Here is a 25,910-nt window from a genome sequence, read left to right as displayed (position 1 = left end):
AGTTGGCCTCTGCCCCTCCTGAGCCTCCCCCACAACCTCCAGAGCCACACCTCCACTCCGTCAGCTGTTCCTCCTCTCCCTCAGAGTCTGACTCCAACAAAGGCATGACACTAAGTAAAACATTTGTTAAGCGAGCTTTGCCCCATTTTATGACTTTTCTTGCCACAGTTGTTAAGTGAATCATTGCAGTTGGTAAGTTAGGAACCCGGTTGTTAAATGAATCTGGATTCTCCATGGATTTTACTTTTGAGAAAGTCGCACTAGGGGATCACATCACCTTAGGACACAGTAATGGTCATAAGTATGAACCAGTTGCCAAGCATCTGAATTTTGAACACACGATCATGGAGATGCTGCAGAAGTTGTAACTGTGAAAAATGGACGTGACATTTTTCGGTGCTGTTAAAACTTTGAACAATCACTAAATGGAGGGTTGCAAATCAAGAACTGTCTCTGTGGTGTTTTGCTTATTCTCCCAAAACAAGTCTTGCTATAGAGCAGATTTATGAAGTTAATTGATAGTGATGATGATGATGATATGATGATGATGATGATGACGACGATGATGCTGGTGATGACCGGTTTTGATCACCATATTACAAAAAAGACTTTGGAAAAATTGCAGAGAAGAGCAACTATTTAGCCTGGAGACTAAAACATACGAAGAAGGGTTGCAGGAAATGGATTTGGCTAGTCTAGAGCAGTGGTCGCCAACCAGTGGGCCGGGGACCACTGGTGGTCCACGAGAAAATTTTGGTGGTCCACAGAGAAATGTCACCCCCAAAGCACCCCCCAAAGCAATTAATCCAGGCTGTGTGGGAACACAAGGCTGCACCACCCACATGGCCCATGGGAACGCAAGGCTTGCATTGCTTGCATTACAAACAACATGTGGTAGTATGGGGAGGGGGGAAATGACGGAGGGGGGGAACTTGCCCAACTCGCTCCACACACCTGGCCACTGGGCTGCTTCTTTCTTCTTCTGCTTTTGGCTGCACATAAGGAAAGCAGCAAAAGTCTTTCTTTCTCTCCACCAAACTCTGCCAGAAATGAGTCTTTGGGACCCTGCAAGGTATCCTGCTCCAAGAGGCTGCGCCGGCGCAACAAGTCTCACAAAGGCTCACTTCTGGCAGACTTTGGGAGAGAGAAAGAAAGACTTCTGCTGCTTCTGCTGCTTTCCTTGCATGAAGCCAAAAGTCTCTCCACCCCCACCCTCCGAGAACAGAGCTGGAGAGGATATCTTGCGATCCCAAATAAAGAATGATCGATTGATAGGAAAACAGGGTGGGGAATTTTCCTGTAGACTTTTTGGGGGATTTTCCCAGGGTCTCTGCTGCTTTCTGCCCATCCAATAACATGACCATCAAGCCATGTCCACCCAGTCACATGACCATCAAACCACGCCCACAGAACCAGTTGTTAAAAAATTTGAATCCCACTCTTGGTGTGTGTGTGTGTGTGTGTATGTGTGTGTCTGTGTAAAAAGCACGAGTAGCACTTTCTCTTGAGAGAACACTCGTCCTGTGGCTCAAAGGATGCCAATTTAATCCGAGGAACAAAGTCAAGTTCTACCTGTTGTGTGTTGCTGGTTCTATCCCAAAGAAATGCATTATAGGTTGTTTTTTTTTAACCGCTTGTGCAGTTAATATAAAATGGATCTCATATTTTTGCTGTTTTCACAATTGGGGTGGGATGGGCGTGGGGGTAGTGACATGTCTTTCCTTGGCTCAAAACTCCAAGGGTGGTCACTCACTGGCCTTATTACTGAGGCAGATTGGAGCTGGGCTGTCCTCTTGGCTCCATTTAGGATGACCTACCTTTCTGCTGACTTAAGGAATGAGGCTGCAAGTTCGATCCTAGGTAGAGGCTAATATTTGAAATAGTCTCTCCTGCTGGAGCAGGGGGTTGGAACTAGATGACCTCCAAGGTCCCTTCCAACTCTGTTATTCTATGAAAGGTTTCTATGGCTGTGATCTGTAACAACCCTCATAGAACCAGAGAAAATAAATGTTGGAGTGGGCCTTCGAGACAACTCCTTTTCTAATGTAGAAATCTGTTCCTAGAGCGTTCTGGACAGAGGGCCAACTTCGGCTTAAATATTTCCAGCGAAGGAAAATCTACCACCCGCTGAGGAACAGCTTTCGCTGTTAGGAAATTCTTCTTAATGATGTCCAACCAAGATCTGTTCCATTGTTATTTTATGCCATTCTTTTCTTGGCTTGTCTTCTGCACACAAGTCTGTCCTGATTTCCTTTTTTACATGCCAGCTCTTCAAACACTTGAGACAGCTATTACAATTCCTCCCAGTGCATTTTTTTTTGCTTCTCCAAGTGAAATATATCTAGTATCGCTAACTGTTCTTCATAAGCTTCCCCACCCCTCCCACCTTCCATGATCATGTCCTGTTGGTTGGTTTCCTCTACACATACTCCAATTTGGATACGGTATTGTAACTGTGGCTCTCTCCCAATCAGTGGTGGGATTCCAAAAATTTTATTACTGGTTCTGTGGGGGTGGCTTGCTGGGCATGGCATGGCAGGGGAAGGATACTGTAAAATCCCCATTCCCTCCCCACCCCACTAACCTGCTTTCCAGCTCCATTCTCCTGTGCAGGGCAACAAAAGAAGGCCCAGTTGATCAGCTGGAACTCGGGAGGTAGAGAATAGATGGGGGCAGGATCAATCAGAGGTGGTATTTACCGGTTCTCCGAACTCCTCAAAATTTCCTCTACCAGTTCTTCAGAACTGGTCAGAACCTGCTGAATACCACCTCTGCTCCAATGCAGAGAAGAGAGGAAAAATAACTTAGTGCAGTCCAGCAAATTATATTCCCTTTTTTCCCAACTGCATCTCACTTTTGGCTCCTGTTCAAGCTTATGACCCACTAAGAACACAGGTACTTTTTGCCTGCATGACTGTTTCCTACTCAAATAAAGGACTTTTATTTGTCCTTGTTGACATTCATCTTTCTGGTACAGATAGTCCTCGACTTACCATAGTTCATTTAGTGACTGTTCAAAATTACAACGGCACCGAAAAAGGGAACTATAACTATTTTCCAGACTTATGACCTTTGTGTCAGCGTTCCAGCAAGCCTCCATCCCAATCAGTAACTCCGAGACAAACATAATCTCAAAAGTACCTTTATTGGAATAGCACCTGGCACATCTGTGGAATCTTGAAACTAAAGTTTCCTGGACTTCCCACAATGTCCCAAACTACAATCCATCCCCTTTTTCACCATCATCATAACACGTGGACCAATCACGATCTGTCCCAGTGTTAGATCCTTTTTCCCTGCTACGCCACACTTAATAACCTTGAACTAAGAATTTTATTTTGTCTTACTTAGAACCTATGGCACGCTTACCACAGGTGGCATGCAGCCATTTGTGCTGGCACACAAGCCGCAGGCAAACTTACCTCATTGCGCATGCGCGCGCCTCGCAGCTGATTTTCGGCTTGTTTGAGGCCTTTTTCGGCCTCCCAGAGACTTGAGGAAAGACTTTGCAGGCCAAAAAATAGGCCCGTTTCGTCACTTTCTGTATTTACGGAAATGTCGGTAGTGAGGAAACGGACCAATTTTTTTTTTTTCCTGCAAAGGCTTTCCCTCAAGCCTCTGGGAGACCGAAAACCAGCTGGGAGGCGCAGTGCAGGTAAGGCGGTGGCCCTGGGGGTGGATTGCGCTCTCATGTGCAGGGGTTGTGCGGGGTGCACGCATAGCCTTCTGGGTGCTGGTGCGCATACACAATTTTTGGCACAGGAGCCCCAAAAAAGGTTAGCCATCGCTGACTTAGAACTACTCAATGGAAATCACCGCCCTCCCACTTTCTCAGGCGATGTGGCAGTGTGGAATATGGCTTCCAAAGCTGACACTTGGTAGCATCCCAATGGTCACATGATCAGAAATACAGAGGCTTGGCAACTGACTCGTATTTATGATGGTTGCGCTGTCCTGGGGTCATGTGATTACCTTTCTGATCAGCAAAGTCAATGGGGGAAGCCAGATTCACTAACAACCACCTCACTTAGCAACATAGATGTTGGGCTCACCTGAGGTCATGTCAAGGACTTCCTGTACAGGCAGCTAATGAGAGTGGATTTATTAAGGTTAGGGAAAGCTCAACGATAACCGTGTTTCAAGAAAGAAATGAGCCACCCCTATATATGTTGACAGCAGTATGCACAAAAATAGGACACTTCAATTCCCACCATGAACGACCAAAAAATAGGCCCGTTTTGTCACTTTCTGTATTTCCGGAAATATCGGAAGTGAGGAAACGGACCTATGAACGAGTGGTTGCAGAAGCTGATGGAGTTGGCAGAAATGGCTAAATTGACTATTTTGATTTAAAAAAAAAAAAGAATATATGTACCTTTGCTTTCTGAACTTTGTGCTTGAGGTAGAAAAAAAATGGAACTCTTGATTTTGGGTTTTACTGATTTGGATTGATAGAGGCTTATAGAAATGGCTAGTTTGTATTACTATGAAATAGCAAAATGTTGTGGTTTGATGTTAATGCCTTATTTTACTGCCACAGAGGGAACTGGAAGGCAATGCTTTTATTTTTTCTTTTTCCCAACCTTTCCTTACTTCTTTTCCCTCCCCTTCCCCCCCCCCCTGCTTTCCTATTTACTTTGGTATTCTGTATCTTATCTCATAACCTAATAAAATGTCTAAAACTACAAAAGAAGAAGAAATCAGCCACAGAGGGGGTAGAAAAAAAATAGGAGAACGGTACCTGAAAGCAGTTTATTTGGAAGTCTGTGCAATCCTCCTGTATCAGTTTCACATGTAATAGCCTCCAGGTCTTTCCTCCCTCCCCAGTTCAGCACTCCAACTGTGTGCCATGATTCACAAAAAAAGCAATCCAATCTGCAGTGCTCTTGCAGAGTCTGCACCGAATTAGAAGAAATGCTGGCGCTGTGTGGAACACAATACATCCCAACTACACCATCCTTTAGACCGAAATCTCCTTTCTCCTTGCAACCAAGGAATAGTTCTAGATAAAACGTCCAGGCTGCATTTACAAAAATGGTGGTGCTTTGCAAAACTTACCTTAAATGGTTCCAGCAAAGGGGTGGGGGGAACTATCACAAAAAAGGGCTGGGTTTAAAAATAACCATTGTGTTTTGAATCCTTATACTTTGTAAAAAAAAAAAAGTTAGCTGAGAAAATAGCAAATTGCTGATCAGGGATTCAGCAACTGTCATAAATACATGAGCTCAAAATTTCCGTTGCTCAGTTTTGCTCTGTTTTATGGCTTTTCTTGCCTTAGTTGTTAAGTGAATCACTGCAGGTGTTAAGTTAGTCACATTAAGTGAATCTAGTTTCCCCATCGACCTTGCCTGTCAGAAGGTTGCAAAAGGGATTACATGACTCCAGGACACCACAACTGTCGTATCTATGAGTCAGTTGCCAAGAGTTTGAATGTTGATCGCATGACCACGGGGATATTGCAATGGTTGTTAAGTGTGAAAAATAGTCATAAGTCTCTCTTCTCAGGGCTGTTGTAACTTTGAATGGTCACTAAATGAACTGTTGTAAATCGAGGATTACCTGTACATGCTGATTACCAAGCACCCAAATTCTGATCACACAACTGCAGGAATGCCAGCCATGGTTGCAAGTGTGACAACCAGTCATGTCACTTTTTAAAATTGCCTTTGTAACTTTGAATGGTCGCTGAAGAAATAGTGATTCAGTCACTACCTGAAGCTCCATTTTTGGAGAGTGAGGAGGGAGTTGTGGCGGCAGCGATGGAGAAAGGAGAACTATTCCTGCAAGCAGAAACTCCTGGCAGTTTATTTATTTATATCTGATAATTAATCCCGAATCATTCGTATTACTTCCTTCACATTCCTTCACCTCTTTCCTTTTTTTTTTTATACCAGTGTATTTCTAGAGTTCTAGATGTTTGTTAGCCTACCTCCAGAGGTCCAGCTGTGCTGAAATAAAAATAAAACAGCCTTCACCCATTGCTGATGTTTATGCTTTTTTCAGACTAGAAGATAGGTTTCCTGGATTTGTATCTGTTTCCTTTTAGAAGGTACCTAAGTTCATTATGTGACATCCAAACACTGTTTCCTTTGCTTCCTTTGATGGACACTGATACTGCTTCCTTTGAATGACTTCATCCATCGTCATTTCTGGTAGGAGTAGCTTTCTGAATTAAATCAGACTTGGTTCCTGCTAGAGTAAAACTATCCAGGCAACTTTCATTTATTAAAAATGGGTGTCTTGCCTGTAAGTATGAATATTACTATCAATAAACCAAAGTAATCTGTAATTAAAGCCAGAAAGTTTAAAAGCAAAGAAGCAGATGAAAGCAATTTTAGGTCATTTGTAAATAACTTCTTCCACAAGTTGAGATAAAGAGTTGCAGAGGCTTACCAATCTCCCTTTGTTTTTGTTTTAAGCGTTTCTTTAAATACATTTTTATTTCTGCAAATTCAGGTACTCGCGAATCTGTTGCATTTGAGTACAAATGCTAGGACCTGCTCTTTAAAAACAGTATTTACTATTTTTTTAATTTAGTAAAAACATGTATTGTCTCACATGCCATGCATCTCCAAGCATTGAAGCAAGCTTTTGCGGCTATTAAAATACCATAAAACTTATAAAACTGTAAGAACTGTAACGTCTATAAACAGCACCATATGCAGTGAAACAATACCTAAATTAAATTACAAATATATTTCAATGCGCCCACCCACCCACCCTTTCCCACCTACTTTTTTTTCTAAGAAAATGCTGCATGTTTATAACACTTTATTTCTGGTCTTGCTCAAAACTATGAGTTAACTTTGTCCATGTTGAAATACTTTGGGAGATTTAAAAATATGCTATGTCCTTTTCAGTACAGGTAATCCTCGATTGATAAGCACAACTGAGCCCAAAATTTCTGTTATTAAATGGGACAGTTGTTAAGTGAGTTTTGCCCCATTTTAGGACTTTTTTTGCCACAGTTATTAAGCGAATCACTGCAGTTGTTAAGTTAGTAACATGTTTGTTAAGTGAACCTGGCTTCCGCCATTGACTTTGCTTATCAGGTCACAAAAAGGTGATCACATGACCCAGGGAAACTGCAACCGTCATAAATATGAGTCAGTTACCAAGCATCTGAATTTTTGATCACGTGACTATGGGGATGCTGCAATGATCCTATGTATAAAAAACGTTCATAAGCCACTTTTTGCAGCGCCATTGCAACCTCAAACGGTTGCTAAACAAATTGTTTTAAGCTAAGGACTACCTGCATTGCTTTCCCCTTACTCAGTTTTGTCAGCTGATTTAGCTTGAAAGTACTGTATATAAATATAATCAATGTTTTATTTCAGCTTTCTTAAAGCATCTCATGCAGCTTTATTTTCTACTCCTATTTGTTGAACCACTAATTTGTGGTCACAAACTTCACTGTTTTCTCCAAATGCCCCACTTACATTTCTCCCTTTTAATGTAATAACCTTGCTGCATGAGGGTGTTTCTTCTACCACAGGGGTGTCAAACATGTGTCATCACAGTGTCATCACAGGATGTATCGTGACTTTTCCCCCCCTTCGCTAAACCGGGCATTGGTGTGGCCAGGGTGTGGGAGGAATTTCTTCAGGATATTGATGGAGTTCGTCAGGGTAGGCTGCAGGCTATTGGAGGGACTGTATAATAAAAGTTAAGGCATTTGTATTACCACATACACACATACAGACTCCCACCTCCAAATAAATGGAAGAGCATCACTCCCCACTCATTACGATTTCAATCAAATTCTTTCCTCCAATTTCTCTTCTCTTCCCATTGAGGAATTGCCTTCATGGCTCTATATATATTAGCAAATTCTGGGAATTAATTTGGTTCAAAAAGTACTGTCTCTCTTTCTTTGTGTCTAGAATATCCCATCATTTAACCACATTGGAGGGCCTTGAATTCTGAAACTACCATATATATGAGGGAGAAAATAATGTCCTGCTGTGTAATGCCATTGACCAAATTGAAATGCTGCTCCTACATTTTTCCTGGGATAAACTACCTTACTTTGTTTTTTTCTTTCTTCTTTTGTCCAACTTTCTTCAGCATGACAACATCATTTTTTCATTGCAGGGACTTGAAGAGTTCTATGCTTGCACCAAACATTTATTCCATCCGTCCGTCCGTCCACCCACCCACCCATCCATTCATCTATCTATATCTATTTCTATCATTTTATTATTCTGTTTTTTAAAATAAGTCTGTGAACAAACAGATTTAGACTCTCTTCCTTTTTTAAGAAAAAATGGAAGCCAGGTGGAAATATGCAGTGATTGGCATCTGGTGGAGCCAACATAGACTTACCTTTTTTGACTTTATGGACAAATGGCTATTATCTTGACCTCTCTTTAATATATATCTTTGCTAATCAAATGCAAATTTATGTATTTATTTCGTTTACATGAAATGCCTCATCCTCAAAGCTCTAAGCTGCTAAAAATTTGATCATAAAATGAAAGCTTCCAAAACAAACAAACAAAAAAGAAAATACTTCAAACATACATCAAAATACAAATTAAAAGGTAAAATTGGGAATGACAAAAGTTGAAGCCCATTTCCAATCAAAGCATTCCCTTGTCTTAACAGGTTTCCCAACATTACTTTAGCAACATGCTTTGAATAAATTGTGCTATTTGATACATTTACGAAATTACTTGCTTATGGGGAGTTAAATAATTCCTCCATTCATGGTTACTTCAATGAAAGACCTAATAATAGGCCTTAACTCCAGTTAGCGTAAATAAGATGGTACCTTCAAAAGTAAAAATGTAATTTTAAAGACTCTTGGGTGGAAGCATCTAGCCAACCTTCTGGCTTCACTTCACAAGCAGGGTGGGGTCTGAGTTAATACTGGATTGAGAGATCACCAGGGAATCGCAGTCTGTAGGCTAGACTAGAAAATAATTTTTAAAAACATACAGTACTGGCTGACATGAGTGGCAAGCCACTTCTATAGCATCGTTATGAAGAGCAATATGCATCCATATAGTCCAGCTGAGGGAATCTTTATGTACTTAGAAATAAGCACCACTGCATTCACTTTGGCCTACCGTCTGGTCAGTATACATAGGCCACATTCAGATATTTCGCTAGGTCCAATCAAAGTTGGTATAATATTGCCATTTGATTTCTCCTGCCAGAGGAAGCTCCTAAAATCCAAGAAGGTCCTGTATGCATCTGTTTTGCCCATCACATTCAGTCCACATAACAATCTACACCTAATGACCACCTTGAATAAGATCAGGATTGGGCAGCTGGATTGCGATACCTGTCATTCATTATCCCTGGCTCTGTGTGTGTGTGTATATGTGTATGTGTATATACATACACACACACGCATACACATAAGCTAATCCTCTTAATTTGCATATTTTGTATTTTCAGAATTGCCTATTCACACAAATTTATTTGTAATCCCAAACTCAATGTTTGCGCTGCTATTACGATTATTCATGGACATCTGCAGAAGAGGAAAACGTTTGGGTTGTCTGATGCACACATTCCCAGCTGAGGTCGAACAAAGCGATGCTCTGCCTTGTTTCAGCTCTTCTCCCGTAAACAAGTGTCATATGTTTCCCCAAGGAGCCATGATTCAGTATTCGCTAATTCACTGTTTGTGTCATCTTTCTAAAACCTCATTGCCATGAATATCTTGAAGCTGTTGTATTTGCGTCCATCTTTCAGTTAGTTTAAATGCCTGGCAATTTTCCAAACGAGTCCTGCAGTTTGCTTGGCAAGATTTCAGATTGCTCTTGCCTGCTTCCTAGGGCAGAGACAGAGTGACTGGCCCAAGGCCACCGAGCTGAGTTTGCAGCCTTTTAACCCCTACCCCAATCTAACTCTCTCTTACAATTATTGCAGTGGTTCCTTATTTCTCCAAGTTGGAAAAACGGAGAGGAGTTTTGGAAAAGAATCCAGGCTCCAGATTTTCTCCCCATACATCCAAAAACCAGGTGACAGATGGATCGCTGGGAGAAAGTCTAGCTACACCGTCGCCGAAGAGTCGACACGGACTGGAAGGCACGTACAGATAGCCCTTGAGTTACAGCAATTCATTTAGTGACCGTTTGAAATTACAATGGCACTGAAAAACGTGACTTATGGGCATGTTGCAGTTACAACTTTTGCAGCATCCTCATGATCATGCGATCAAAATTCAGATGCTTGACAACTGGTTCATACTTATGACCGTTGGCAGCGTTTCCCCCCCCCCCCGGGGTCATGTGATCACTTTTTTTCTTTTTGCAACCTTTACTTTGTAAAGCCAATGGGGAAGCCAAATTCACTTCACTTATCAACTGCAGCGACTCACTTAACAACTGTGGCAAGAAGCGTCATAAAACGGGACAACACTCACTTTAATTCCTACTTAACCTAAATGTTGGGCTCAGTTGTGGCCGTAAGTCGAGGACTGCCGATTATCTGTTTCAGTTCTTTGAACGACGCGCTGCCTCGCTGACTTTGCTGGGTGGAACTCACAGGAGGACAGCTGAGGGGACAGTCCCATTTCACGCCTTCCATTTCGGCCGCTCCTCCTTCCCGACTGTTCGCTCGGTCGCTCGCTCTTCGTTTGCTTTCAGGGCCGGTCCTGAAAGCGAAGGCCCGGAGAGGGCGGGGCGGGCTGAGGCGAGGCCGGCCAAAGGGGGCGGGCCCGAGCCGGACAGAAAGAGGCTTTTTTTCCCCTCAATGCAGGCTGGAGGAGAGGCGGCGCGGCGTTGTTTTGTCGCCGCGGATTAAGTCGCTTTGCCTTCCAGCCGACGTTCCCTCCGAGCACCATGAGCGCGCCGGGGCTGCCTTGGAGCATCGACAGCGGCGGGTCGGGGCTGCCTCCGCTGCCCAAGAGCCTGAGCGGCTTATTGAATTCTTCTTCCAGCGGAGGCGCCCCTGGCGGAGCCGGGGGGCGCTGGAGGGACCTGGAGCGACTCTACGCGCAGAAGTCTCGCATTCAGGACGAGCTGAGCCGGAGAGGTAGCGGCGGCGGCGGCGGCGGGGGGCGAGGATCTCCTCGCCCGCCCAAGCCCCCTAACCTCGACGCCGCCTTGGCCCTGCTCCGTAAAGAGATGGTGAGTAGGCGGCGGCGCGGGCTGCCAAGACCGCCCCGGGAGCTGCTGGAGCGCACCGCCGCGAAGAAGCGGTGCATTCCTGGGCCAGAAAAAAAAACACCGGTGTCCTTGGAACATTTTTGGATCTTTTTCGCCCCCTTCCCCCTCTGTGTGCTTTCACGAAATGTTGTGCACCGAAACTCCCCAGGTCGAGCCAGGATTTAATTTACCCCCCCCCCGGGCAATGCCAGCCTTGGTTTTTAGCGAGTGAGGAGCGAGGAGAAGAAAATCTGGGCGATTCAGCCTCTTTTTCGGACGGCTCCCGGGAGGGCAGCCCAGGCATATTCGCGGCTGGCACCTAGAAAGTGTCGCCGGCGTGAAACGCGTGGCCGAATAAACAAGTCGGTTGCAACTTGTCTCCCAAAACTTAAAAAAAAAAGCAAAAAAAAATCGCTACATCTCAAGCGTGTATCTAAACACGTTAGAAACTGTTCTCCAACCCCGGGCTCTCCGATGATATATTCCTGGCTTGCAATTTTTAATTTTTAAGCCAGAGGGTGAGTTGCTTGGAAACTTTTGTGGGAGTTTCAAGGCGCAGATTCCCTGAAAGTGAGATGCTTCGTGAAATTTTAAGTCAGTCTAGGAAAAACCTCCCCGGTTATAATGCTGCAGTTTGCATATTGGGCAGCATAGAAGGGGTGGGACGTTGCAAGCTCCAGCCACGTTTCTTCAAGTTTGGCACAGGAGTTTGAGGAAGGGAGGGAGATATATTACAAGACAGGCTGCCTCAGAATTTACTCAGAAAGTAGATGAAGCCCCTTTCATTCTTTAAATGCATTACCGGATATGAATATTCAATGGATTTTGACAATATCCATTTAATCGATTTTGACAATAGCCAGCCCTGTTTTCTATTGAAATAATTTAATTGAACTAGACGGTGCCCTGATTGCAGTTCTTCTCCCACAGGGTTAGATTCGTTTCTACTTTACTGTCTTCTAAAACTCTTATTTAAGATCCTTTTTTTATTTTATTATTATAAATAACTCAAGATGTCAAACACGGCTACTACTCCTTTCTTCTCCTATTTTCACCCCCCAAAACCCCTATGAGTAGTAACTTAGGCTGAGAGAAAGAGTGATTGGCTCCAAGTCACCCAGCTGCTTTTCATGGCTAAGACTCAATGGAACTAAGAAAATGTAGATTCTTGGTTTTTAGCCTGGTGCTTTAATCATTAGAGCAAACGGGCTCTTTTAAATCAAATTTGTTGAGCTTGTTAGTGTTAATCTTGGATGTGATAGGCTTTGCTTTTACTTCTTTTTCCCCCATCTCTAAGATGGAAATGATTATAAACTACTTTAGAGCAGTCAGTTCCTGGCTGGAGAATTATAGGAGTTAAAGTCCACCCATTTTAAAGTTCCTACAGCTATGAAATGCTGCTTTAGAGCAAAGAAACAAAAAGACTCTAAACTTTTGAAAAGCAAAAGTTACTTAAACAACATTAACAATTATGGTCAGACTTGGAAAATTACTTGGCTGTGCAGAAAGAGTTTAATTGTTCTGTAAAGTTAAAAAAGAACACGTTAAATTAACTTGAATATCCCATCAGAAATCATTTTAACAAATCACCCTTCGGATATATAAGAGTTTTGGCAGGAGAACAGAAGCTGCTGTTGGAAAAACCTAAGCCAAAGTCTCCTTGAGTTTGTGGAACTGGTTGTACTATTCTCTGGCCTGTGGTAGTTACTTAGGTAGTTATTATCACCTCTAAAAACAAACCAGGGAAATGAATGTAATGTTCTGCCTACAGTTCAAAGAAAGTAAAAACCTAATGCAAGAATCCCAGCAGGATGGACAATCTTAGGTTTCTAATGTAGTCTAAAAGATGTTTGGACAAGACATCCTTTCATTTTGACTCCCTGGTTTTTTCCCCTCCCATTCTCCAACATTCTTATTCTTTTTTCTAAATAGGAAACATGAAACTAAATAGGAAATTTGAAAGCTCCTTTTCCTCCTAAAACAAAGGAATGTAATTTTATCTATCAGTTCCTCTAGAAATTCTGTTCCAATTGGAATTCACTTTTCATCTTGTCTTCTTCCTTAATGGCATTGGTTTCTTATTGTGCATAGACAATCTGTCTTTACTCTCTTCAGAGTTTGAATTAGAATTATTTTATTTTTCTTTGGAAAATGGAATGTGGCTTCAGATCTTTGGTTCTGCCTTTTCATGTGTATATTGGCATTTGCTTTATGCAGGAATGGTCGTCCCTGGGCTGAATGCCGGCTCCTGACAGCTGTAAATTAACATTGGTTTTCAAACAAGCAGTCAGTTTACAGACTAAAATATTAAGGAGTGTGCCATATTTCAGAACAAATACATAATGAAAGACATGACTAATTGACTTAAGTCTGAATCACAATCCTGCCTTTCCATTTGGCTGAAACTACCTCAATAACAATTAATTGTTCTATTGTCATGGGAAAAAAACTTCAACATTCTAGTCTAAAACATTTTCTGTGTTTTAAATGTGTGGCTTTAACAAAAGGGAAGTTCCAAAGCAAACAAGTTTTCCATTTGCAGTGAAGTGTAATAAGATTTAATTATTAGGTACCTGTACTTAAAAGCCTTTGTGTTGGATCTATGACATGAAATTCCTAAAGGCAACAGTGATTTATTCCTGCCTGGCACACCTCTGATTAAGCAGTCTTTTTTCTTAGTCATTATAAACTGCTTCCCATAGACAGATACATGTCCCTACATAAATATGCACCATTCATTATATTAAATCTAGCTAGCTCAAAATGCGATTAAAAGGCATTATCTCTTTGTAATATTTGTGGTGTGGTGCTGTCAGCCCAGAAATGAAAGCTTCTGGAAATATAATCTGAATGCATCATGATGTAGTGGAATTAAAGAAGTGACAGATACGTACCTAATACGTACTTTCTCCGTAGAAAAATTCACCCTCATAGCAAGTCTATCAAAACTCGTCAGTCGAGGTCAGCGTACTGATGGCTTCTTCAATTTTAGCATAATAGGAGAAACATGCCTTGGAAATCACACTGCTTGTTACACCCAAACAGTAATTGACATAAACCAGCTTTATGTCTAGCAGAAGCTGATGGTACCATAGGATTCCTACAAGTGTGGCTCTGAGCCGCATCGCCCTTATATCATACCCACAGTCTGCAGCCAACTTGCTTTGAAACAGGAAAACTATACAGGACAGAAAGGATGGGCATTTCCAGGTGATAACCCAGTCTCACTTAAGAGATGGTGTGAATGAAGACCCTATGACATTCCATGGGTGAAAGATCACATCCAGTGCTTTCCAAGAAGGAAATGCCTTTTTTATATGGCAGGGGACTTGGAACAACACAAGACAAATCCTAACTTTGGTTTGTTAAAAAAAAAAAAAAAACACACCAATTCTCTGATTTCTCTACCAACTCAGCAAGAAGGGCCACTAAGATGGAAGAGGGGGAAAAAAAAGAACTGGAGTTGGGAGAAGCAAAGTCCCATTATGAGGAAATTCAGAATTATGGCACTAGCATCCAGAGGGGGAGGGAGCAAGAAAAAAGTCAGAGAAGACAACCTACAAGTCAGATGCAGAGCAGATATTCCATGATACGTGATGGCTACTTCATATGAGATAGCTAATAAGTAAACAATCACTTTTTACATAAGATTGTAAAAGCTGTAAATTATGTGGCCCAGGCCCTATAGTGTGTGTTTAAATATATGTATAGTTCAGTTGTTATCCAATATCTGAATGCCACCAAAAGTCACATGTACAAGAACTATAAGTCCCCTAGGCAGGGGTCCCCAACTCCCGGTCTGTGGACCTGCAGCAGTCTGTGGCATGTCAGCAACTGGGCTGCGCAAACAAGCAACGCCCCATCTGCAGGATGCAGGCAGCATGCAAACCATGCTCCCTCTGGTCTGTAGAAAAACCTTTCTTCACTGAACCAGTCCCTGGTGCCCAAAAGACTGGGGGCCACTGCCCTAGGGAGAATGCGTTGTAGGAGGAGAAACATGTTGGTGATTTTACCTCAGTTTAACTACTCCATGCATCAGGTGAAGTGAACTACAGTTCACATATGCTTAGGCCTTTCAATAAAATGTAGTATTCTGAAAATCAGAATAATCAAATCAGACTCCTTCTGATTTCAAGAAATGCAGTTTTTCTCTTGGGATATGTTGGGATACCACTCAGTATTACCCACCTACTAAGTAGATGGGGGCATCTAGAAAAAGTGCCAATTTTCTTCTTTTCCCACTTAGAGAAAAGGAGTTAAATTTTGTCTTGGGATGTTTGTTTCTGGACTCCCTCAGCAAAAGTGATGCATTCAGATAAAGATTTCAGATATATACATAGAAATTTATATAGTTAATTATGGGTAGTGGGAACTTCCAGGGAATCTGTTATTTCTGAAACATGCTTCTTTGTACCAAGTATCCTTTCCGAAGAAAATCATCCTACATATGTGAAAATTTCTGAATATAATATGCTGTAATATTGAAGACAGATGTTTTTTTGCAGGAGACTAGAAAGTTGAATGTAAAATAACATGGGGCATAATGGGAAAAATTGCCTTGATGTATAAAATGAAGTGAGACATGACAGAGTGCTACCAGGAAAATTCAATAAAAATCCAAAGTTTAAAGCAAATATCTTCTTTCAAAAATTGAAAAGACAACTCTACATATGGGCATAATTGGATAGACAATAGCAAAATCAAATTGATTTATGTATGTGCAAGCAAAAGTGGGAAAGCTCTATTCAAACAGAGAGAAAAAAGACCTGGTATTAACTATGGCTTAAGATTGTGTAGTCCTTCTTGCAAATTTATACATAAACAAATAAATCCACTGAAGAAGAATACACCCTCAGCAATATGTGGGGAAGATGAAGAATAATGTGAATTGATTACAGGTAGTCCTCAATGTAGGACCATTTGTTTGGTGATTGTTTGAAATGCCACTAAAAAAAAGTGACTTATTATCAGTCCTTGCACTTATGACTGTTGCAGCACCCCATGGTCATATGATCAAATTTGGGACACTTGGCAACCAGCATCTATTTATGATGGTTGTGGCATCCCAGGGTCCCAGTCGTTATCTGTGAACTTTTCAGTCAACTTCCAACAGGCTAAATCAAGGGGAAGCTGGATTTGCTTAACAACCCTGTGATTCACTTGCACTGCACTTGAACAACTGCAGTGATTTGCTTAATAACTGTAGCAAAAGGTCATAAAATTGGCAACTGCCTTTCTTAGCAACAGAAATTCTGGTCCCAATTGTGATCGTAAGTCAATCAGATCTGACAAAGTGCCCAAATAATTATAGACTGAAATTCATCTGATATTGAAGATGAAGCAAACATATATATTGAAAATAGCTGAAGAAAGGTAAACAGTCATTAGAAAATATTGCTAACAACTAAGTGGAAGAAGTTCACAAATATTAGTATAATTATCTACAATGGGGTGTAAAACTCATGTCATCACATTGTCGCTAAACCAGGGGTGGGCGTGGCCAGCGCATGATGCATCTGGCCCACAGGCCGTGACTTTGACACCCCTAATTTATAATCTTATAAGATGATGGAGCTTATGCTACCTGTGGTTTTTAAACAGATATCCAAAACAGCAATAACCAAGGAACTGGAAATAACTTATATTCCACTAACCAAAAAGATTAGTGCTAAATAATGCTCTATTTAATATTGCACTTACATCAATGCTAGTAAGACAGTATTGTACTTAAGGTGTTGCCATCCAGATTTTAATCATACAGAGAATAACAATTACATGATGGATTCAAAATAGGCAACTGAGATATTGCTAATATCCAGTGAATAATGGGAAAGGGAATTTCAAAAATATGTCTGTTTTATTTAGGATTTTTGTATTACTCAACAGTGTTTTACATTGTGCTGGAGATACAATCTAACTGGCAGCAATTAAAGCCAAAAACACATATTTCTGTTTTCTATTCCTTCTCAATGCAGTCACTGAAGCTATTTGTTCAGATGCAAATTACTCCCAAAACAAATAGTCATTTTTAACAAGCCCTGGAAAAAGAATGGGATTGATTGAGATGAGCTAAGAAAAAGAAAGCTAAGCTTTCTTTTCCTCATAGCTTTGTCCTGATTTTAGTGGAGAGGTGGGGAAGTTTGTGATATTATTGCTACTATTTTAAATAGCGGGCATATCACACAGCATGTAAATGGACTTCCCCTCAGAATCTTGATTTTAGTGTGTACACAGAATGAAGAAATTTATACAAACAGTGATTGGGCAATATAAATTTATAAAACCATATAAATATAATAAGAATAACAAAGATATGTATAGGGGATCTGGAGTTTGGCTGTGTGATTTATGTATAATAATAAATAATGAGATTGTATCTTAGGGATGAGAAACTAATTAGATAGAAGTATTATTGTATCTGTAGTTGTATCTTTTGGATATTTTTCTTGCCATCAAAAAGGTCCTGTATTATTTAAATTACTTCTAGCATATATATGTCTTCTGTCCATTTCAAAAACTTGTTTACTGGGATACATTTTCTCTCTGCTTTGCCTAATGTATACCTGTCTATATTATGATAAGTTTTACTACATCAAGACCAGACCTTCAGGTTTATTTTAGCATTGCCTTGTAATTATTTATTTTAATTAATAAATGAAGTCATATTTTGGTTCACCTAAAAGCAGGAAAACAGTGGTAATACCTGGAAGCAGTGCAACACTGCTTTTTTGTGGTTTTTTTTTTTTGCAAGGAAAATAATCTTGGAATCTGCAGCGTGTAAATTTAAATGCAATAGAGAAGTATTCTGTTTTCTTCGTCTTTGCTTCAGAAGTTTGTAAAGATGAGCAGTTGCCTAAAAGGCTGGGGAGAATGAGATATATTGAACATTCTCCCTTATCTTTCCTCTCATTACAGTTCATAGCTAGTCCTAATTTGGCCTGGGAAATCACCTAAATATGAGAAATATTTTAGAAATTGGAACATAAACCAGCATTGTAGAAAGCCACTTTATCAAGCGGAGTGCTCTTTAAGGATCAAGCTAAACTGCACTGGATTTGCTATAGCAGTTATATTGATTTTATCAAAAATGGATTGGATTTTATCATTGTCACTTCCATTTTTATTTCCTCCAGTTCTTATTTTTTATTTATTTATGTTTTGTTTTTTAACTCTGCCTTTATTATTTTTATAAATAAGTCAAGGTGGTGAACATATCTAATACTCCTTCTTTCTATTTTCCCCATAACAACCACCCTGTGAGGGTAGCTTGGCTGAGATGATTGGCCCAAAGTCACCAAGCTAAGGTTTCGTGGATAAGGCAGAACTAGAACTCACAATAATCTAGTTTTTAGCCTGGTGCCTTAATCACCACTAGACCAAATTTGGTTCCCTTTAGATTTTTCCCCAAAACATCTCTTGCTTTCTGCACAAAGTTCAATCTGACTCTTTGTCTTTATAAAAGTAAAAATCACCCCTTTCAACTTACCTCATTTAACTGGAATGTTGTTCTGTTTAAATTTATCAGAAAAATAATCTTTTCACTTACATAGTATTCTTACTGGAATTTTCTTAAGTACGATTTCATTTGCATTATCAATCTGCAATATAGTATTAAAATATTGCCGTAAAATATGATCTCTGATCTTATTCCTGGCAGAGTGCACAAAGATGCCCCTTTGAACAATTCATAATTTTGCAAAACTTATATTAATCTTACAAAACTTATCAATCTCTGGGTCAATATTATCTTCCTCCCAATCCAGGAAATTAGACAGATTTAAAAATCTTTTTTCTGATATCTTCTCCATGGCCTTCTGGAATTGCTCTAAATCTTAAATAAAGTTATTTTTTTCTCTCCGTTCTCTCCAATAATGCCAAATCCTTTTCTACCTCTCTATTTATAATTTATGCTTTATTTCCCAAAACTTCCACTTGATTTAGTTCTCCGGGCATTTCCCCAAAGATTCTTTAATCTTAACTTCTTGTTTTACATCTTTTTTTATTCCTGGAAATCTTTCTTCCATTTGATATTGGCAATCATTACAATTATCTTCTTGCCAATTTCCTCAAAAAAATTTCTGCAATAAATCTGGTGAAATGTCCTTCTCTGTAAATTGTTCTAGTGAACCTTCCCCATCTTTCTCCTAAATTGACAGCTTTTCTTATGGTTGCCTTTATGAGAAAGTAAGTCAATTACATTTGTAAAAGTAAAGGGCAGGTTTCTCCTCCTCACCCCATTTTGCTTTTCTCTGTCTTTAGTATTTTAGTTTCAATTACTCTCCATAGCTATAATTACAATTTAGCTCATATTATTATTTTCTTGTTCGGTAAAATCTACCAGTTACCTACCTACTGTCACTGATTTACCTACTTACACTGAGAGCTTTTGCACCAGAGACAAATTCTCTGTGTGTCTAATCACACTTGGCCAATAAAGCTATTCTATTCTATTCTATTCTATTCTATTCTATTCTATTCTATTCTATTCTATTCTATTCTATTCTATTCTATTCTATTCTATTCTATTCTATTCTATCCCTATCCTTATCCCTATCCCTATCCCACTCTCCTTAAACAAACTTCATTCTCATTCATTTTCATCTGAATTTTTTTAAAAAACAAAACAAAACACTGACCCCTTTATCCATTTAAAAGTTTCTTGGGTCAAAATGTTAATTTTTTATGTTTACATTAAAGCCCTTCAAAGTAGCTTTTCCCCCTCTGCTTAATTTCAGAAAGAAGGTGCTTGCTTTGATTTTCACTCCTGTTTGGAGTATCTGTCTTTAGTTGTGAATGGGTTAAATCCAAAAGTATTTAAGAAAGTGAGGCTTTGGCCAGTCAAAAATGTCTGGCAAATGTCCAAATACCATAGTTCAGTCTTCCTATATAATTGACAGGCATACTGTTTTTCTTAATATTGGTGGGTTTTTTTGAGGATGATAAAATCATTGTGGTAGGAAAAATATGGACAGGCCAACATCTTATAAATAAAATCAAGCATAATATTAACATGTGTTTTCTTTCTTACTAGGTTGGCCTCCGGCAGCTGGATATGTCATTACTGTGTCAACTCTACTCTCTTTATGAGTCAATTCAGGAATATAAAGGTGCCTGCCAAGCAGTATCAAGTGCAGACTGTGCATATGCACTGGAAAATGGCTTTTTTGATGAGGAAGAGGAATTTTTTTAAAAAGAATATTTCTTAGGAAAGTCTTTTTTTTTTGGAGTGCAGCTGGAGTTGGCAGTTAAGAAATGAGCAGTGTTAATTGGAACTCAAAGTACATTCTTCCTTCTGCTCAAGAAGAATTGCTCCATTTATTTCTGGCGTGCTGTTTAACCCAGGTTACACATTATGTAAATTCTGCGCTAGGAAAGTTAATGTGCAATGAATTTTGAAGCCTCCCAAAGCATGCTTGACAGGTCATGTCAGTGTAATTTGTGCACAGGGTGTTTCTAGATGGCAGATGTTGAAAACTTATCTTTTTATAAGTAGAAGTGTGTCACTGTACATGAAATCTGCGTCATCTCAAATATTCTGACATGTAAAGTGTAGTTATATAGTTTGTGTGTTTGTAATCACTGAATAGATCTCATTAACATCACCTTTTTAAAGCCTCTGATATGAGGGATTGGAATTTTTCCTGTTGTATATACCATAAAGGATCAATTCTGTAACATCACAACAGTTTTAACTACTTCTAAAGTTTTTACTTGGATCGTTGATCCAGTTCCCTTTTTTTCTTGCTAATGTCAGAATGATTTTTATTTAAAGCAAGGTAGTAAAATTGTGTAACCCTTCTTATATTTTTTCTCAAATGCAATAAGAACAAATCAAAGCAGTTCATTGTACATCTTGCAGCTTCATTAGTTTCCATAACTGCAATTTAGTTGTTCGTTATCAAGTTAGTAATTTAAGTTTAACATACATGGATTAGCAGCATCATTTGTAATACTAAAATGTTTGGAAGACAAAATGGTCAATTTGTTTCTTACGGTCCAAAAAGACCTTAATGTGGATGTTATTATATACAGTTTTGTTTTTTGTACTATAACAAATGAACGTTTAAACTGGAACTGTAATTTGTTTAGCTTTTCCATGACATATAATTTAGCGCTTGGAGGTAGCCAAGGAAACTTGCATGGCTGCCTTGGTGGACTAAAGTGAATTCAGAAACCCACAGCCTACCTCACATGAAGAAGTTTATAGCAGAAGATGAAAACCTCTGGACTGGTCTTGGGCATAATGGTCAGAACCTGATTGGTTTCAGCTTCCTGGAATACTTCCATAAATTATATATGCATCAGGAAAGTCTTTTGCCATGTAGGAATGTGACATCATGTAAATAACTGATTTGTTTTCATGTGGAATACCTATTTTAAGATCTGAAACATTTTCAACCTCAAAGGAGAAAAGTGAGATGACAAATAATAAGCATGTTAACTTTGTGTCCAAAGGGAACAACAAAATGTGTAAAAAGGACAATCACTTTCATACACTTATTATAGCAGCTTCTATAATCTATTGTGGTGTTGTAGTTTACAATATATCCATCCATATTATGTGATCTTGCCAGTTCTGTCACCAAATACTTCTGTTCTCCTGCCCATTAAAAGAGATCTCTGCTTTCAAAATCTAAAGAGTCCAACTGAACAAACAAATAATCTCACGAACAAATAATCGGGGAAATGGAAGGCATATTAAACACATAAATAAAGAATAATAGCCTAGCAAGCAGCCCAATCACCTCTTTTTGGAACTTTTTTTTTACTAGCCTTATTTTTTGTGCTGATAAGACTCTTTCAATCACATTGGGGAAATTGGAGACTACACCCTTGTTGACGAAATCAATTATTTATTTAGCGTATGATGGTTGAAATAAATGGTACACTGGTTTTCTAGTTTTAACTATGGGCTGGCTTCCACTAAAAGTGGGGCAAAACATATCCAATTAAGACTGAATCCAACTAATGTAATAAGGATTCAAATAAACATGTTATCCTCCAGAGACTGGTGAACTGTAATCCTTATCATGCTCAGTATTGAGAATGTTGGGCTAGTGTGCTGGAAAGTATAGATCTGCAACGTGTGACAGGCTGTGTTTCTACCCTGGCAAATACGTTGTGTTCTCGTGGCCTTGATTCATGATATGTTTCCAGATTGATAAAAGAGTTCAGAGACTCCTCATTTAGGTTCCTTTGTTACCGATGAAATATCGCAGTTCTTGGTCCATAGGACAGCAGTTATAAAGTTTCCGCACCAATGCTTAAGAGGGAGAATGGTTCATTGACAGAATTCTTGTAACCCTGTCTTCTTCTATCCAGTAATTCTTGTTAAAGAATTTGAGAATTGCACATGGAGAAAAAAAAATCACTTGATTTTGGCAGATGCCACCAAGTCTGATATAAAGCTGTTTTTAAGGAGCAATTATGCCAGCTGCACTGACTTAAAAGGGCTGATGATGTCTTCATTTGTTAGAATGGTTATCCCAGCTTAACTACTCTGCATACATATTCTAGAAAGTTTGGTCAATTAGTCAAAGGCCTGGGAATTCTGGGAACTTGTTTCAGCAAATGGTGATGCCACATTGGGAAGGTAGCGTCAGAACAACACAAAAGACATCATGTTGTTTTAGGAGTTGCTCAGCCATTGCATAAAAGATGTGCACAAATGAGGCTTAAGAGAAAGAATGGCAATGCAGTAATTCTACAAGAGCTGCTTGTTCTGTCACAACTAAAGGGGGATGTGAAGTGTAGAGGATACCTTAAAAATCATGGATACGGATTCTAATACTGTAGTCTCAAATGTTGAAGCTTGTTTAATGTCTTTGCTGGTATTTGGCTGTCGCAGTTGTTAAGTGAATCATTGCCGTTATTAAGTTAGTAATATGGTTGTTAAATGATTTAGCTTCGCCACTCACTCTGTTTGTCAGAAGGTCACAAAAGGTGATCACATGACCTCAGGACCCACAAAAACACATGCCAGTTGCCAAGCACCCAAAATCTGATCTTGTAATCACAGGGTAAATAGAATGGAATAGAACAGAACAGAATAACATTTGGAAGTGCCTTGGAAGTCTTTTAGTCCAACTCCCTGCTCAGGCAGGAAACCCTATAGCATTTCAGACAAACGGTTATCCAATCTCTTCTTCAAAACCTCCAGCATTGGAGCATTTACAACTTCTGAAGGCAAATTGTTCCACTGATTAATTGTTCTAACTGTCAGGAAATTTCTCCTTAATTCTAAGTTGCCTTGATTAGTTTCCACCCATTGCTTCTTGTCCTGCCCTCAGGTGCTTTGGAGAATAGCTTGACTCCCTCTTCTCTGTGGCAGCTCCTGAGGTATTGGAACACTGCTATCATGTCACCCCTAGTCCTTCTTTTCATTGGACTAGACATACCCAATTCCTTTCTTTGTATGTTTTAACCTCCAGTTCCCTAATCATCTTTGTTGCTCTTTTCTGCACTCTTTCTAGAGTCTCAACATCTTTTTTATATCGTAGCGACCAAAACCGAATGCAGTATTCCAAATGTGGCCTTACCAAGGCATTATTAAAGTGGTATTAACACTTCCCATGATCTTGATTCTATCCCTCTGTTTATGCAGCCTAGGACTGTTGGCTTTTTTGGCAGCTGCAGCACAACAGCAGTTGTGTGAAAAATGTCATGTCACTTTTTTCAGTGCCACTGTAACTCTGGATGGTCACTGAATGAATGGTTGTAAGTTGAGGTACCTGTATTAGTTATAGTCCAATAGACACTTTCAAATCTGAAGTGTCATTGCAAGAAATGGTAACATCAGAACCTAATTTGCATAAGGATTTTAAAATTACAGACTGCAATAGTCTTACAGTCTAAAGGGGAAAATATGATTGCTGAATGTATGTATTTTGTTACATGTTCCTTTAACAATATTGTTGTAGGAAATTAAAATGACAGGAAATCCGTATCCTATTCTTTGAACTTTGCGGAAAGTTCACTGTACATCTGAAAGAATTCTTGAAAAGTTGTATTAGCCCTTCCTGTGTCCATATCTCCAACACAAAAGCAACTACAACTTCCTGACTGTATGAAATCCAAAAAGGAAATGAACTATAGCTTAACCTTGGTATTCAGACAGCTGATTTAAAATGACAGACTACTGAATAATCCCCAGTCCAATGGGCTGTATGCACTATTTCAAATTTATATTATTTGATTACTTATTTCCGGCTCTCCCAACTTTTAAAGAAATGACAGTGCAAAATGCATATATCTGAAACAATGCATATTCTAATTCAACTTTCACAAAAAGAAGAAAGATCAAATTTAGATAAAATTCTCTATAACCATACTTGAACAGAAGGGCTTGCTCAGGGCAGGGCTGTTTTGTAAGACTTCCAGCAGGAGGTTTCTGATGCATGGGCTGTCCTTCTCCTTCATGTGTGATGAACCACTAGGATAATAGAACCTGAATCCCTTCTGTCTGCTTTGGGACTCACGACAGGAAGAATATGGCTGCTTAAATCAAGTGTGGTACTGATGTTTGTGATGAGCTTATCTCTTCTGGCCTGTCTCATGGAAGGAGGAATTTGGGGGAAGTGCTCTTTTCAATCTGAGTCCATTATTTCTCTCATTTGGACGTTTGTCAGCATGGCAGTCACCACAATATCTAACTCAGTGATCCCCAACCTTTCTTATGCCGCGGCCCGGTATCCCCAACCTTTTTTATGGCGTGGCCCGGTACTGGCATTAGCTGGGCGCCGCCATCTTTTTTTGATGAAAAAATGCTTCTGGTGAGCTTTCTACCCGGAAAAGCTCACCGGAAGCACTTTTTCATCAAAACAAGATGGCGGCGCCCAGCAAGCCAGCGGCCCGGTAGGACTTGTTCCATGGACCGGTACCGATCCGCGGACCGGTGGTTGGGGACCCCTGATCTAACTGGTTGAGATCAATCAGCTGTTTGTGAATTTACATATATGGTATTTCTTTCTGAATAAAGGATGCAATGGTTATTCTGTAGGCAATTCTCAATCCACTGGACTCAAAGCTAGCAAGTACAATAGATTATTTACAGTGGTACACAGATTTCAATAATTAAATATTGTAAATATTTAACTGATCACAAGGTAGGGTGCTGTAGTTAAAAAGGTAGTCTAGGACCAGTCCTTTTGATGGTGGATCTTTTGATAAAGGCCTTTAGAATCATCTATTGAATTTGGCCTTTTACATTACTGTACTATATTCTCATCAAGGCCAATAAATACTGTCAAGTACTTTGTCATGTCCTAAAGTATTGTTGAAAACAAATTCTCATTGTTCGTTCCTCTTTTGCCAGCAATAGTAAAACTAAACATCCTATTGGATACAATGAGAGAAAATACACTTAAACCAACCGGGCACTACAGTAGAACAAACAAATCCACAGGTCTCCCCAATACAATCACATCCTCTTTGGGGAATTTCCAAAGTTGGAGATTCCTATTCCCAGAAAATAATGGCCCTGAGTAGGAAGGAAGAGAGGGAATCCCCTTTCTAATCCATCCTCTGTGTTAATCTGATTAATATAGTAAACTGTTATCTATCCAATTTTCAATGCTTGAATTCAATAAATATACATATTGAAACCTTTATCCCAATCAGATTTTAGGCCAGCTATACATACTCAGCAGTCTTGGACCAGCTAGTGACTTATTTGTTGCCAAATAGAGAAAGAGTAGTTTTTCCTGTTGATGACTTATCGGCTTATCTATTAAATGTAAATTCTGCTGCTAGGAACACATTCCTATGAAGCTACTCAAAGTTCAGATTGCTCAACATGTTGTCTGG

The 25,910-nt window shown here is 39.7% G+C and overlaps 1 protein-coding gene across 1 annotated transcript; it reads left to right on the top strand.

Moving 5' to 3' along the window:
• Positions 1–10,578: 10,578 nt before the first annotated feature.
• On the top strand, positions 10,579–22,109 carry FAM89A (family with sequence similarity 89 member A). The gene is made up of 2 exons (XM_026669480.2): positions 10,579–11,087; positions 20,137–22,109. Exons 1-2 carry the CDS (start codon positions 10,800–10,802, stop codon positions 20,293–20,295), a joined length of 447 nt encoding a protein of 148 aa, XP_026525265.1. The 5' UTR covers positions 10,579–10,799; the 3' UTR covers positions 20,296–22,109.
• The last annotated feature ends 3,801 nt before the right edge of the window (positions 22,110–25,910 follow it).

The sequence above is a fragment of the Notechis scutatus genome, chromosome 1 (genome assembly GCF_049901735.1).
Source record: "Notechis scutatus isolate UNSWTSFEM ecotype Mainland chromosome 1, rNotScu1.2, whole genome shotgun sequence".
Lineage (NCBI taxonomy): Eukaryota > Metazoa > Chordata > Lepidosauria > Squamata > Elapidae > Notechis > Notechis scutatus.
This window is presented reverse-complemented; position numbering and strand designations above follow the sequence as displayed.